Below are 16,493 nucleotides of genomic sequence, written 5' to 3' on the forward strand. Positions count from 1 at the left end.
TCCTGCTTTTTGAACACAATGCTTTCCCAGGAAATCATTTGTTAGGCAAGTGTTCTCATAACGAGCTGACGATTTCCATTACTTCCTATGGGGAAACTTCTAATCCATGATTTCTCCCATCTCTCTCCTTTCTTCCCTCCCATTCTCCACCCTTCCTTCCATTGTTTCTGCCTGAAACTGCTGCAGTCAACCAGCAAACGACAAAGGAAAAACTGCTTTGCTTGATCTCTCCTGTTCCAATTTGTCCGATTTTTTCTCCCTCACTCCGTGGTTTCTGTCCAAAATGGTTGCAACTGACCAACAAAACACAAACAAGTAAAGATGTGGACAAACTCTGGCTGTTTGGATATCTGAACCAGCCATTTGCGTAGTGAGATTTGGGTATAATTGTTTATGTTCACATAACTGAGATTTTGGATGACAAGCATTCCTATAGTGGGACCTTCATGTACTTACAATTCCAACACCAGTTTTGCTCACTTCTTTGCTCCTTAAAGCCCATTTCAATAATATCTATATCAGGCATAGGCAAACTCGGTCCTCCAGATGTTTTGGGACTACAACTCCCATCATCCCTAGCTAACAGGACCAGTGGTCAGGGATGATGGGAATTGTAGTCCCAAAAACATATGGAGGGCCGAGTTCGCCTATGTCTGATCTATATCTTTTGGGTGATGGTTTCAGGAAATAAATATATATACACACACAGAGAGAGAGAAGAAATCTGGAGAGCTGCTCACTTTGCATTGCAAAAGAACATATAAATTTAACAAGTTGCCAAATCCTCTACCATCACAAGACTACTTCAATTACAATCCAAGAAATTAATTTGGCGGAAATGATTCTACATTGTTTGTTGCCAGAAAAATGATTTCCATGAATCTGGAAAGAAAAACTTAAGTAAAATGAATACTCGGTGCATTTGCCTTCCCCATCTCATCAGTAGTTTTTCTTTTGGCTGCTAAGCGGAATTCAAGATTTTTCTTTTCAATAGAAAAATCTTGGGTCCTCAAGAGATAGAAGCATACCAAGCACATCAGAAATGGCTAAGCCAATTATTTTTTAAAAGCTGTTTACTCACCCCCAAGAGGCAAGCCAAATTAAAAGAGCTCAGACACAAAAGCCACAAGGGGAAAGAAGCAAGTAAGGAAAGGAAATTTCTACTATGAAATGCTGTTTGCAAAAAACCTTCTACAGGCTTTATGGTCCAGGACATTCATAGACACTTTTCTTTGTTTCAAACATACATTATAAATAACAGAGGGGGAAAGACAGGAGAGGAATTTCTGATGTGGCAAAAAACAAAAAAAAAACAAACCACAACCCTTGACATTGGTTATTTTTATCTTGTAAGGTCACAATTCTCAACCCACTTATTACGAGTCACTGCACTGAAGTCAAGGTGACTACTTTGAAGTAAGTGCTTTAAAGATTACATCCTTCAGCAGTTCTACACATCTTCTTAAGGCTATCACAACACAGCTGGAAAGTTTCACACCAACACAGCATCATTGAGGGGGGTAATTTATAACGGATGCATTCTACTGTACATGGTGTTCCTTTTTTAAAAAAATGGGTAATTTCAATATTCCCCCAGATTCTGGAGGTGGGCGATTTGAATAGACAATGTTTGATTTATTGAGCCACAATAGTTTCGGGATATTAACATATGGCCCTGCTGGAATTGATTATTACAAAACTAATAAATTTCATATATGTTTAATAACGAACAAGCCTGAATTCTACATAATGCAAAGTAAAAAATGGAAGGGTGGTTGTTGTTGTTGTTTTAAAAAATAGTTTAAAACCAGATGAGCAGAAAGTGTCCTGAAATGAGAGGTTTAAATCACACGTTGGTTACTTAGCAGCACAAGGGTCCCTACTTGCCTGAGAACAGCAAAAATCAAGACAATAAGAGCCTTTTAAAAGACTGCTGAATATGCATGAGGAGCAGAAATCAGAAAGTTTTAATATGAAAGACGATATGCTGAGAACACCTCTGAAGCAACACCACAAAAAAAGTTGCCAGCATGATAATAAGGAACAAAAGCTGTAGTCAAGCATCTGAATACTTCAGCTACTTTCCTGAAAGCAGCCAAGGTGCATCGACAGGGAAAAATAATACTTGTGCTGAGCAAGCTACTGCCGTCCTCTGCCCAGGAACCCGATTGCTTTGTATATATAAAAAGCAAAACTTCCCTCCACCCTAAGAAACTTCAATATTGTATTTGGAGGCTCACATTTGATAATGCTGATCACTGGCTGGTGCTCATCTTCCACTAGAGCAGAGTTTTCCAAACTTGGGTCTCCAGATGTTGTTTGACTACAACCCCTATCATTGCTAGCTAGCAGGACCAATGGTCAGGGATGATGGGAATTGTAGTCCAAAAACAGCTAGAGACCCAAGTTTGGGAAACCCTGCGCTAGAGCAGTTCCACTACCCACTCTCACTAGCTTTTGTTAAAAATAATAATGGCCATAGGTTATGTCTACTTCTTCAGGCATACCTGATACAAACCTTCCATTATGTATGTACAGTGGTACCTTGGGTTAAGTACTTAATTCGTTCTGGAGGTCCGTTCTTAACCTGAAGCTGTTCTTAACCTGAAGCACCACTTTAGCTAATGGGACCTCCTGCTGCCGCCTCACCGCAGGACCATGATTTCTGTTCTCATCCTGAAGCAAAGTTCTTAACCCGAGGTACTATTTCTGGGTTAGTGGAGTCTATAACCTGAAGCACCACTGTATTATGATCACAGGCTGCTGCTATCTTACCAACAAGCCCACCCTCCTCTTGTGGAACCTGTTTCCTAAAGACGTCCACCAAGCTCCTGCTTTGATGAGCTACAGTAGTCTTTGGGCTCTGGCCATTTGCTGTGCAGTGTGCTGCTGTAAACATTGAAAGGTTAGACCCCCAACCTGGTACCCTCGAGATGTTTAGGACAACTCTCCTAAGCTTCAGGGCTGTGGTCCAAATGCCCAGGTTGGGGAAGCCACTGTTTTATGGTATTTGCTTCTGGTTTCATTGGATGGTTTTGTTCTGGTTGGAAAGCTGCTTTGAAAGCTGAGCAGAATTATCATTTTCAGCAGAGAAAGCCAGCCTCGTAACAAGGACTTTCTGATAAACAGACTAATGGAGCACCACTCCAGTCATGACAAAGGCTTTAGCGGCTTCCCTGTTGCTGCTGTTTCAAAAGTCCATTTAAAAATTTTACTTGCCATATTTCCTGCGCTTTCTTGTAATGACTTGAAATTAGCAAGCAATCCCAGGGTTTTTGTTTTAACATTAAGTGCACAATTAGTATCCAGGCAGCAAGGAGTCTTGCATGACTGAATCATTTGCCACTGTTCTCTGTGAATTACAGCCTCTCCCCCTGCCACCCCCCACAACCATTTCAAGTTAATCTCAACAATTACCCAGTTATGCCTTAGCATAAAAATAGGCTATTAATAAATCAGGGATTCAACACCATTTTACTTTTCTAATGAGAGAACAATGCCCATCAACTTTTTTGAAGTGCTGTGCACTTTTCAAAAAGTACTGTTATATGAGCTTCAATCTAATGGTTAAGTTGAACCATTAAATTGAACATCTGGACTCCAATTCTATTCCCACTTATTTGGGGGGTAAGATTCATGCAACTCAGTGGGACTTGTGTAAAATTACATGCCTTGTTATCTAAATTACAAAATGTGGCTATCCAAAGATAAGGTGACAAAACAGTCTTTGAGGACAACAATATTTAACCCTTGCAAGTGAATAAATTACTGCTTTTGTCCCTACCAAAAAAAATGTGGATTGCCACCTGCCTTTATCTCCATTAATGTATGGGAATCCACATGACACCCTCCTCATCCCAGTGTTGTTCCAGACCTTCCTCCTCCTCCAAAGTGGATTTTACAATCCTGGTTGTTTTGAACTTTCCAAGAATTGGAAATTTTGGCATTTATCTGTCTGGAGAGACAGTGGTAGAACACATCATCGGGGGTAAAGTCAAACCCTTGGAGAGTTACAGTGCCTACAGTGCCAGTGAGAGATCATACAGGAGAGACATGTTTTATTGTAGCTGGGACAGATTTAAGTATTCGGTTTTGCTGTTTCTTCTCTCTGCACTCCTCCCAGCGGTCATTCTTCCTCTGGTCACTGGAATCATCTGCAAGGGATTCCCATACGGCAGGGTTAATGTTGCAAACCTTCATGTCATGTTTGCAGACATCATTTTAATGCATAGTTGCTCTGCCAAAGGGCCTGGTGCCTGAAGCCAGCATGTTCTTGGGGATCCTGCCATCCTTCATTCTGTGTACATGACCCAAGCAAGTGTAGACGTCGCTGAGACGGAAGTGCAGACATGCTAGGAATGTGGGCTTGGAAGAACACATCTTTGTTTGAGACTCTGTCCTGCCATGTGATGCCCAAAATCTTCCTGACACAACAGATATGAAAAACATTGCGGCATCATCCCTGGTGAGTGCAAGTTGCCCACGACTCACTTCCAAAAAATCAGTATGCTCCACATTCAACAAGCCTGGCAATCTTGGTATTGGTCATGAACATCACATTCTCCCATACCCTTTTGGAGAGGCAAGCCACTACTGTAGCTGCCTTGACAATACATTTGTCCAGCTCAGTGTTGATGGAAATGTTGCTAGTTACGATGGAGTCCAGGTGGACAAAATTGTCAACCGCCTCAAGCATGTGGTCGCCAATGCTGATATGTGGAGTGCTGGTGGCATCCTGACCCAGGGTGTTGGTCTTCGTCTGGCTGATGGTGAGGCCGAACTCCATGCAAGCTTGGGCAAAACAGCTGATGAGTCTCCGTACAGCTTCCTTGGAGTGCGCTGTCAAGGCTGCATCATCTGCAAACAGGTTGCCAGGTTGAACAGACCTGAGACAACACTGGGATGAGGAGGAGTTAATATGGATGCTCCTACATTAATGGGGAAAAGGCAGGTGCAAATCCAAATTTTGTTCAAGTGTGGACAAACCCAAAGAGGTTTCTTGTGGATTTGCATGCTATATTTAAGTGACAGACCAAAAAATAATATTTGGTTTCCCCAAATCTTCTAAGTAGCACAGCTAATTCACCGCTAAAAGTGTGGGGGGGTTCCCCTTTTCATTTTTTGTTTAAATACATGACATGGAATGCCAAGATTTACATGCTATTGCCTTCTTTGTTTTAAAGAAAGGAAAATGCAAAGGTTAAATAGTGATTGGAGACCAGACTTGCCCTCTACTCACAGACCCAAAAACCCCGTAATCTATTCTACATATTCTGCCAACAAAATTCAATGGAACTGCTTTGGGTGTTTATCCACATTAGCCTCATTACAAACTCTAAGCCTGAAAACTATTAAGAAATCCCACAATCTAGATCACTGCCACAGGGATTTATCATACTATTCAGAGGCAATTTTGTTCATCAACTTGCACAATGAAGTAGTTTATACTAGATTAGCAACCATCTCTCATAATGAATGTCCTGTTTCACAGCCGGGGGGGGGGGGAGAGAGAGAACAAGCACAGTCATTTCTAAGTGCAGCTGCAATCCTGAGCAAACCATAATCAACCAATGGCCTCGGCACCATTTGGTAAAATGGGAGATAAAAACTGCCGCAGCTCTCAGGTACTAATCAAGCAATCATATTGAGCGTTACTAATGCATAGTTTCCAAAGGGGCAAGAACCTTTGGAGCTAGTATGGTACAGTGATCAGAGTGCTAAACTAGGAACTGAGACCCAAGATTCAAATCCTGTCTCAGCCATGAAGCTCATGGGTGACCTTAGGCCAGTCGCTGTCTTTCAGCCTCACCAACATTACAGGATTGTTGTGCGGCTAAAATGGAGATGGGGAGAACAATGTGTGCTACCTTGAGATCCCCTGATATAAATGCAACAATAAATAATAATTTAAAATAGACAGTGGTCCTATGTGTGCTTACCTGGAAATAAATTCCACTGAAATAAAATGGACTCTCTGCCAAATAAATGGGCTTGAGATTGGGTTGCCTGATTTGCTTTTCAAGCTCTGTGTTGCTGGATGCTGAAGGCACTAAACTTATTCCTGCTGCTTTGTGTTTGCCTAAACAGAAAGAGATGTCTTCCTTTCATTGTTTCATGATAACTCTCTTGTCTTGTTCCCCATTTTACCCTCCTTAAAAAATGGCTTTCATTTTTGTCAACTTCTGTTAAGCTGCCAGCAGCACTCTTTTACTTCCTGTATTTTTGGGTTAACCACCATAACAGACTGTCCCAGCTGCCAGGAACTCACTATAGAACACAATTTGAGGGTTTGTGAACTAACGATGCAGTCAAATATACTTCTAAGGTAAAAGGTAAAGGACCCCTGGATGGTTAAGCCCAGTCAAGTTTGTCCACAGACAGCCTCTACTCAGAAGTAGGCTTAATAAGTTCAATGGGCCTTACTCCCAGCTAAGTGTGTATAAGATTGCATCTTAGGGCTGCAACACTTGCCTGGAAGTACATCCCACTAACTTAGGCAGAATTTACCCATGGGTTAACATAGATAGGAGTGGTCTACAGTTCACACTCTTTGGAAATATTACACAAAGGAGACAATGGAAAGTTGTTTAGGAGACTCAAAATCTACTTTTACTCTTGAAAGTCAGGAGACAAAGAGCTGTGGTGCCAGAAGATTAATTAGTCGCTTTACAAAATCCTCTCTGAAGGTTCCAGGAGAAAAGAACTTTTCATTCTGGACTGAAACGTTGCTAAAAACCACGGACATCATTGAACAGAACAGAAGAGTGTTTTAGAAACAGCAATACGCATTGCTTGGACTGATGTGAGAACTAGAAAATGAAAACACTCAACATGTCAGTTCATGTCATGTACATTACTCCCTCCTTTTTCAAATGATTCCCTGTCATAAGATCGCAGCAGAAAATAAAATGACATTGAAGACATTGATCCATATGACAAAATAAGTCCAACCAATCACTCCTTTTGTGTTTCCAGGCTAACTGCTCAAACCTAAACATACAGATAACCCACAGCTACTTTCATGTATGAAAATACAGTACAGTAAACGAGTCCAGAGAGCTCCTAAATTTTAGATGTTGCATAGCATATGAAAATATTATGCACAAAATATTGTTCGTGTGAAGAATCACCCAGAAGCACGCTAAGAGTCCACATATTAATCTTTACTTTGGTTTTACTTCTCCAAGCTTGCACAGTGATGAACTCCCAAAACAGAAAAAAGAAGAAAAAGCGTGCAAGAGCAAAGTTTCATAGACAAAGCGGCCCTAGGCACTGAAGGAAACTAAAGACACAGAGAAATGTTCAAACCATCTTAACCACTGAAGAGGGAGAAACAGATCTTTAATTTTTTTTACAGAGCAGAATGACAAGGAAGATTCACCATTTAAAAATGAACAGAGACCACCCTTCCATTTCCTACTGGGACAACTGCCTGCTCTCTCTGCAAGCATTCTCTACTTATTTGCAGTTTAGATTATTCTTTCCTAACACCACCAGGGCTGGCAAGGAGCAAAAAGTGGGGGTCGGCCACCGACAGAGTATCAAGACAACCATTGTGAGGACGAGAAAATGCAGGGGCATCTCAGCATGTGGACTTTGGGGAGATAATCATAAAGACCAGCTACTGCGAAGAAATAAGCAACTGAGGACTCCTATGCTAAATTTGGGAAAGCAAGTAGGATAGGAAGGGGGGGAGAGAGAAGAGGAAGTCTTAGTGGCAACGTATTTTATAGGAATTGCAGTGCTGATTCGAGGGCACAGCCCTTACAGTTCCTAGAGGGTGAGGAAACTATGTTCCACTGAGCCACGTTACATGGCTTTTGGAAAAGGGGGGGGGGGTCCCGAGGAGAGCGCTGCCGATCTCCATTTGCCGCTGAAGGAGCCCAGGAGCAGAACGAGCGGCTTCAGAGTTGGGCGAAAAGGAGCGGGGCTCGGGCAGGGCCAGGGGTGGGGCGGCGGCCGCAGAGATAGAAGGGGGCGGCGGGTTCAGAAGCCACGGCGAAATTCGGAGAGGAGGGTCCTGGAAAGTCCCTCAAGTCCAAGGGAAAAGGCGGGGGGGGGCGGGCGGGAGTCGGCGGACCTAGACGGCCGGGGCGGGTGGGCGCTTCCTCTAAAGCGCCGGCGCTCCGCCCGTTTACTTGGGAGTAAGCGCCGTCGAACTCCGAGAGGCTTCCTTCCGAGTAAACCTTCGAAGGCTGCGGCTGCAGAAGGCGCCTCGTCGGGGCAAAGGGGAGGGGGTCCCGCATCCCCGGGGCACGAGAAGCAGGGGGAGGGAGGGAGGGAGGGACACGACGGCGCGGCTCTCACCCAGGAGGAGCAGCTTCACCTCCCGCGCCGCTTTCTCGCCGTCCTCGCGGAGGTTCTTGTCGATCATCTTGGAGCGCTCGGCGGCCGCTTTGTCCTCGGCGCTCACGGTGCAGCCCATGGCGCCGCTGGGCTCGTGCCGGCCGCGGAGAGACTGTTGGGTAGAGCGAGCAAACGCGAGCGGAGCCCGGGCTGCCTCGGCTCGGCTTGCTTGGAGCGGAGGGGAGCTGGCAACCGAGGGGGTGGGGCCGGGGGTCGCTGTCCCGCGCGGGCGGATAGGCGTCGTCGGGCAGGGCGGTGCTGCTCGCTGGCTTCCTCCGTTGCCCTCCGGGTGCCGGCGCGGCGGGCTCTGAGCAGCCTCTGGCTGGGGCGGAGGGGGAAGAGGGCGGGGATCCGGGGGGCGGGTCCGTTCCGCTCAGCCCCAGCTCGGCTCGGGCGGGGAAGAGGAGGGGAATTCGGGCGGGCTTGTCGTCAGCGAGCCGAGGGAGGAGGAGGAGGAGGGGCGGCCCCGGACGCGCAGCAGTGTGGGGCTGGGGTGGAGAGAGGGAAGAGGCGCTGGGGCGCAACTCCGAGCGGCGTGGAGACGGAGGCTGAGGGAGGTAGAGGGCGGCGCGCGCCCCTGCCCGGGACTGGGCGCGAGAAGGCAGCTTGCGAAGGAGCGGGCTGAGCGCGCAGTGGGGACGAAGCGGCTGCTGCGGGGCCGCGCGCGCGGGTTTGGCGGGAACGGAAGGAGCCGAAGCAGGGCCGGAGGCTTGTGCGTCAAGACGCTTGTTCCGCGTTCTCTGAACGAGAATTGAGAGGAACTCGTGGCAGTATGCGCCGGAGCGGCTGCGAATTCGGGCAGCCTGGAACTGGGGGCTGCTGTAAAAGTCTGCCAATGGCCTGTTGAAACGGGGGGGGGGGGTCGAAGCACGCGGAAAGTATATAGAGATGCCACCGAAAGCAGCCTCCCCACATAGTCAGAGTCATCCCTTCCTGGTTTAAAACAACAACAACAACAACATTTATTGTGGGTGCGGATCTGCACTATCAATTCAGTCTCAAGCTGGCACGCATGTGCTGGTGGTGTTGAGACTCATATTCTGATGGTGGTTGGTGTGGGAACAGGCAAGGAAGCTGTGCAATAGGGAAGCCTTGTTGGCTGCACGTGCAGGGTGACTGCAATGCGTGCTCAGGCTTTTACTGTGTAGCATATGTGTACAGGAGTCCAATGTGTCAAACCAGGGTGAGATCTATATTTTCTCCATGGAAATCTGCATCCTCAGGGTGAGTTTCCCAACCCACAGCTTTATCATGCGGTGTAATCTGCTACCTGAGTTGTAACCATCACGTAGTGGGTTTCGCAGCCTGCAAATGGCACTTTTGGTAGCACCAGGGGAACTCGCATGGTGAGTTGTATTGAACAATTGGTTCAGCAATGGTAGTTCTGCAAGAGGATGGTGATCCCCATGGCAAATATAGCATCTAAACATACCTCTGACTGCCTTCTAGAAATCTGGGGAACTAGGAAGATGGGTAAAAATTCACCACGTGGCCATACATCCTAGGCTTCTGTCATGCCATGGTTTCATGTGCACTGCTTCATGTTTACAAGAAGCAACCATGTGATCACCCAGTGTACAGGCTAAACTGCAAGAACCTAACCTAGGCAAGACTCTCAGCCCAGGCACTGCTGTGATCTGTGGAAGAATCTACAAGAGGCAAGAAAGGATAAAGGCTAGGGGAGGATGGAAAGACGGTCAAAATAACTTATTGAAACAAACTTCTATAATATTAGTGGTCTGGAAATATATAATCAGCTTTGTATATCTCTAACCCCTCTGCTAATAATGCTGTCTCACACAAACATTTTTTAATCCATTGGAGATGCCCTGCTCATATTCTCATCAGTAAAGGAAGTAAGAACTAATGTGGACAGCAGCAAAGCCTTTTCAGCAGTTGCTCAGCCTAGCCCACTGGGCACGGTCACTGTGAGCTCTGAGCTCTTTGAAAGAAGGTTGGGATAAACATTTAGTACATAAATATAAAACATGCTCTTTGTTGAGGCATTTATACACAACTTGTCTTCCGCCTTAGGACAGCAAAGTGAGGCATTCCCCCCCACACACACACAAATGTTTCACAGCCTTTGAAAGCGTTGGCATAGGTTGCTGTGATTTTATGCTCTGGTTGTTATTTTGTTTTATGACTGCTGTAATTTTATTATGATTGTGCTTTATTGCCTTCCAGTGACGAATATTATGTTACTTCATTGGTCTTACGTTGTAAGCTATCCTGAGCCTAAAGGGATACGATAGGGTATTAAATTTTTAAAGAAAAGCAATAAGGCAGAAGGCCTGAGCTATGGCTGGTCTTGCACTGTGCTGGTCAGATCAAGAACTTGGAAGGAATAGATGGATAAGGGGAAAACAGCCAGATATGTGTATGTAAAAAACAAATCATAAAACCCTTTTACTATTAATAAATTGCTAGTGTCACACATGACACTTTGCATGGCAACATACACAGTCCCTCCCTTACAATCTAATTTTATACTTTAAAAAGACAAAAATGGGGAGAGAAATGTAAACAGAAGAAGAGTTCTCAATGGATCTTTTGCACTCAGGTTTTCAGGGTTGGATCCAGAGAAGTATAAGGAAAACTCTGCTAGTATAAAGGGCCTCCATGGTATCTCCTTCCTACTGCAGCATTCTGTGACATTGCCCCAAGTTGCAATACCCTCTGGGATAGCATGGAATTGAAGCACAGGGAACTGAAGAAGGATGGGAATTGGCTGCCTTGAGTAAGTGGAAATTATTTCTCACTTGTGTAAGATACCTCTGAATCTAGCCTTCCATATTTAAAACCATCAAGTTTAGAGGGTATTCAAGGTTTACATTTCCTGCCTGGAAGTCAGAAATCCAATTGATGCCCCACTGAAATTCTGTTTTTGGCCTTTTTTAGTTGTTGTTGTTGTGGTGGTGGTTGTGGTTTTAGGGTCTCCCAAGAGTAAACATCTACCAACTTATTAGATGGAATGCATTTACTTTTTTTAGCACATTTGCTCAGAATTGGTTTGGGCAAGAAGTCGATGGAGCAATGACCCCACACAGACCTCAACTTTACTGTTTTCTTCACTGTCCTTGGCTTCCTTAAAAGATGAAGAGGGAACAGGAAAGTGCAAGTGTCTCGTTCATGCACCTCTTTGTGATGTCAGAAGCAGAACTTTTGCATCCTCGCTCTCTCCCTGTGGCTGGTGAGGTGCAAAATTTCCAAGTGTGGGTACAAATGAAGATGTAAAAGTTCTGCTTTAGGTGTCAAGGAAATAGGAAGTATGAACCTGTCTGGAATTTTGGAGTAAAGGAGCTTTTCTTCTAATAGTCCATCGAAAACTGACAAAGCCATTGTTCATTTTATTGGTGTTACAAAAGAAACCAAATAAAACCTTGTTTGTTTGTTTGTTTGTTTGTTTGTTTGTAAAAGACAAAGCAGGTGATTCCTTGACTGAGTGCCTATATCCACTGTCAGAGACAGTATGCTGCTAAATGCCAATCGCTGGGAATCGCAAGTGGGAGAGTGCTGTGTGTTCAGGTCCTGTTTTCGGACTTCTGGTGGGCCACTGAACAGGAGGCTGGACTAGATGGACCATTATCCTGATGCATCAGGCTCCTCTTAGGCCCTTACACATCATAGTAGGCTAAAGGACAATTAAAAAATGAAACTGAATCCAGACACAAGAGAGATATTGTGATTGGCATCTTGAACAGCTATGTCAACAGTAATTTTAGAAAGGGTTGCACTCCCCGCACCTGAAATGAGATTTGCAGCCTGGACTCAGCTTTGCTGATTCCCAGACAGCCACTGTGCCCAGAAGTACGGTACTTTATTCCGGCCTCAGTTCATTAATCTGGCTGGGACCTGTTTTCTCCAAAATGGATTTAACCACTGACATTCATACCCTGGCAACCTGTTTCAGCAACTGTTTAGATTACCGCAATGTGCTTTTTGTGGAGCAACTATTCAAGGTGGCCCAGAAAATACCCAGAATATAGCTCTTCAGCTTCTGGCGGATTCAAGGGTCAGAGAACCCATGACAATGATTTTGGTTCAGCGGCAGCAACAGATGCTGATAAAATTTCTGAGCCAAATTCAGAGTTCTCATTGAAGCCCTAAATGGCCTGGGCCCTAGCCTACGGTCCAAAAGTAAAATTTGCATGCCCACTTTTGACTCTGGCCCCACCTACCACTGTCACATGTGGCCCACACCTAGAGGGGAATGTGTGGATTGAAAAGGGTCCCCCACCCTTGGCTTATACATCTGTAACTAGCTAAAAAAACAACAACCATTGGGCTCATGCTTAGCAATTTTAATTTCATACAACTGCATGCCTGACAATTCAAGCATGCTTTCCTCTATTTACATGCATCACTGCGCTGACAGACGTATACCAGATCTTTCTCTGGCTTGATTGGTGGAAAAGAAGGTCAGTGCTTATAGTACCAGTGTTTGCAGCTGCCCAGACCAGCTCAAGCTAGCCTCAAGTGTGGGAGTGTGTTGCTCACGAGGCACAAGCCCAAGCCTTGCTCTCAATAATAATAAAAAGCTGTTTATTCATTGCAGCTGCAAGGAATGCCAACAGTGGCCACAAAACTAAATACTGTGACTCCTCATGCCAAGTCAGTATTTGAGTACTAGGCTCCTTTCTTTTCAGGAAGAATGGCTGATTGGAAGTTTTCATCACTAATGCTAAATATTTTGTTAGTGATTCAAAACTGCTGCAGATAGATTGCCCAAACGTTTGCTCACATTCAACAGGTAAGAATCACCCAGAGACGAAGGTGATTGCCCCTATTTTGTGGGAGGGATTCAAGTGCAGAGCTGAAATTTTGGTTTGTGTAGTCAAAGTGGATTAAAGTACTCTGTTGCCCAACCACAACAAAACCATTTGAAACACACACACAAAAACCCTGACCTTTTGTGTTTAGGAAAGTGATGGGAAAATGCATCAGAAAGTGGGTGAATGAACGGTTAATGGGAATACATGTAAATTCCTCGCAAGCAAATTGGGCCCATGTGGTTAGGCTATTGTGGTGGAGGAACAGTTACAGCCAGTTGATGCTAGGAGAAAGCACTCATAGCCACAGAGGTCACTTGGGCCTCTAGTGACAAGAGATGGGTCAAGGAGTACTCCCAGACTGCAGAATTGATCCTTCAGAGGGAGGGCAACAACATCCAGAATGGAAGATTGACTTATCACCCACCCACCCACAAGGTCTCCATTTTACCAGGAATCAAGCTCGATTTATTGTCCAGTGTTTGCGCTGACATAAGTTGTAATGGAGAAACAGCAGTACTGATAATATTTTACTCCCAAATTCTCAATGGGTTCATATAGATGCTGAACAGGGGAGAGGATATTCCAGCACCCTATAGCATAAACACTGGGGGGGAGGGGGTGAAGAACCCTCTCCCACTGGAACAGAACCACCACTCATTCCACAGAATCAATCCAGAAGGATAACATGGTTAATGGTACCAAAAGCTGCTGAGAGATCAAGCAGAAGGAGTAGGTTGTCAACACTGATTCAGTCCCAAACACAGTCTTGAACCTAGACTGGCATGGATCCAGTCTCATCCAGGAATGTCCGGTGGTTCTGCCACAGCTCTCTCGGTCACTTTCCCAGAAAGGGAGTATTTGCAGCTGGGTGATAGTTGTTGCAACCCATTGGGTCCAGGGCTCCTTTCTTCAGTTGTGGCTGCACCACTGCCTCCTTTAAGGTGGCAGGCACCACCACCTCACTCAAATAAATGTTCCCCATGCCCTGGACACACCCATTCAACACCCCGCAGCCAAGTTCACCAGCCATGATGGGCAGGAATCAAGAGGGCAAGTAGTTGGGAGCATCTGTGGAAGGGACCTGCCCATGCCCTGTTTGCGTATTGTTTATAAGTATTAATAAGACAACTAGTTTGTAAATTGGAGATTTTAGATAAGCACTCTGATTCCTAATACTTTGAATGGAATGATTGCAACTGTTTAATGTGTCTTGGTTTTGCATAAAAGAGTGTCCAACTGTTGGATTTATTTATTTTTAAAGCATTTTCCCTCTATACTGTATTTTAGAATTTCCCCTACCATTCTTTCCTAATTTAACAGTCACCTAGTTTGTCACCATGCAGGACAAACTAAAGGAGATTGATACAGGGCCATTGGCAATAGCTCGTTATACAGTGACACAGCTGTCAGATAAAATGAAATTGAGCTGGTGGGAAGAGTGTGATTCCGTAATAGAACCATGTGCAATCCTTCATATAAATATAGCTGGAGGGTAGACTATAGTTCCATGCACTTACATAAGGGCTAGGAATAGCATAACAGCCATACACCAAGGTGCCCCAGGAGATTTTCCTTCTAATTACCAGCTCCATGAAATTATTGTGATCAGTAGATTAGCCGCCTCCGTGCAAGGGTCTGATTAACCAAACACTAGGTACGTCTATCAACTTTGGAATGAATCTATGTATTTTAACACTGCATCAGAATCTGTCCTCTAATCTTCCTGATGCATTGTTGAAATGGTTGTGTTGCTTACCTGTACAGTTTTTTGTTGTTTGCTTCCCTTCCAGCCCAGACACAGCTGCTAGCTTTGGGAGCTGTATCAGAAGTGAGGAACTGGGACCTTAAACATATGAATCTGCATTGCTTGCAGTTTGTTCCACCTCTGCACAAAACTAGCAATTTCATAACAGATCTAAAGCTCTATGGATGCTCTGCTACCCAAGGTACATGCAGACTCTTCTACCAGGAAGGTCCCATGCCAATTTCCCAAAAGGAAGAGCACTAGTGTATGTGAGCCTCTGTTGGCTTTTGGATTTACTTGGAGCATAAACAAGTGCGGTCCTTGTATGAAGGATAGAAGGTGGGGAAATTGTGTTCTGAAAGGGTCACTTCACACATGCAAAACAGAAGCTTGGTAGATGCTTTGAATAACCCAACTTTGCAGAGGCTGCTCTATACAGCCTGTTGTTTCTGTGAAACCTCTTTTTGTGGAATTCTGACAATATTATTTGCTCCTGTGGAAGGAAGGGCAGGATATACATGAATAAAGCAAAAATATTCATTGCATCTCTATAACCCCTCTATTTTGAAGTTTTGAATACTGTATTACCACTGCTGCCTGTCAAGCTGTTTCAGATAAAGTCATGCTGTGATGACAAGCCTTCACACTGTTGTGTTACATCACAGCTTCTATGTGTGAACTGAGCCTCAGGCCATGAGAAAAAGGAGGAAGGAACAGAAACTGATGTTTGTTTTAATTTCAGACTAATTATGGTTAGTTTGTTTCTGGGATTTGGTTGCCACGTTTGGGAGATCAACTTTTTTTGTTCCTAATTCAGCACCCTCTGCCAAGTTCCCAGTATGCATCTGTCAAGGAAATAAAACCAGCTCCTGCTCCTATTGGATTTATTTTGCGCTGTTGTACATTATCTGCTTTTCTGCAGGTCCCTAAATGCCAGTCTGATATGCAGAAAGGTTGGGGACTCCAGATGGTCAGTATTTTGTGGGAGGGATTAAAGCAGATACCTTAAATTTAGGTTTGGGAAATTAGTAGATTGAAACCCTCTGCCTCCCCCCCATACAACATATCCACTCATGGGCATAGCCAAGGTGGGGGTGCAGGGAGGGGCATCTGCCCCCCTAAATAAATAAAAATCTATAAAAATACATAGCTAACTAAAGTTCTGCCCCCCCTTAACAAGAGGCCTGCCCCCCCAACAAAATTCCTGGCTACACCCATGTATCCACTTCTATTTTAAAAATCCCTGACTTTTTCTGGTTAGGAAAGTGAAGAGGAAACTGAGAAGTGTGGGATGAAGAAATGCTTAACAGGAAGATGTATATGAATTCTATACAACTAAATAAAGATGAATGTTCATCGTGGATGAATGTTCCCACAAAGAAATCAGAAGCTGATGGACATTAAACTTGAATGAAAATATTTTTTTTTTTTTTTTTTTGCCATGAAGCATGCTCAGCTAGTGACCAGGAGAAAATCCCTTTCTAAAAGCTGCAGATATCTTAAAGGACCTGAAACAACATGGTCTGCAGACAAATCTGTTCCTGCCCTCTGCTGCATCCTTACTAAGTTCAGCCACTGCCCTTTGGAAATGGTGCTGCTCAGACAGAGGCATGCTTCACGGATCTCTG

At 44.6% G+C, this 16,493-nt stretch overlaps 1 protein-coding gene across 1 annotated transcript in view; it reads right to left on the bottom strand.

The window, feature by feature from the left end:
• GNAI2 (G protein subunit alpha i2) overlaps positions 1–8,634 on the bottom strand; it is a 125,540-nt gene extending 116,906 nt beyond the window's left edge. The window contains exon 1 of the mRNA XM_082214581.1: positions 8,308–8,634. Coding sequence (XP_082070707.1) covers positions 8,308–8,425 — 118 coding nt within the window. The 5' untranslated portion in view covers positions 8,426–8,634. The remainder of the gene's footprint in view (positions 1–8,307) is intronic.
• Between the last annotated feature and the right edge of the window lie 7,859 nt (positions 8,635–16,493).

Source organism: Podarcis vaucheri, assembly GCF_965113315.1.
Source record: "Podarcis vaucheri genome assembly, chromosome: 2".
NCBI lineage: Eukaryota > Metazoa > Chordata > Lepidosauria > Squamata > Lacertidae > Podarcis > Podarcis vaucheri.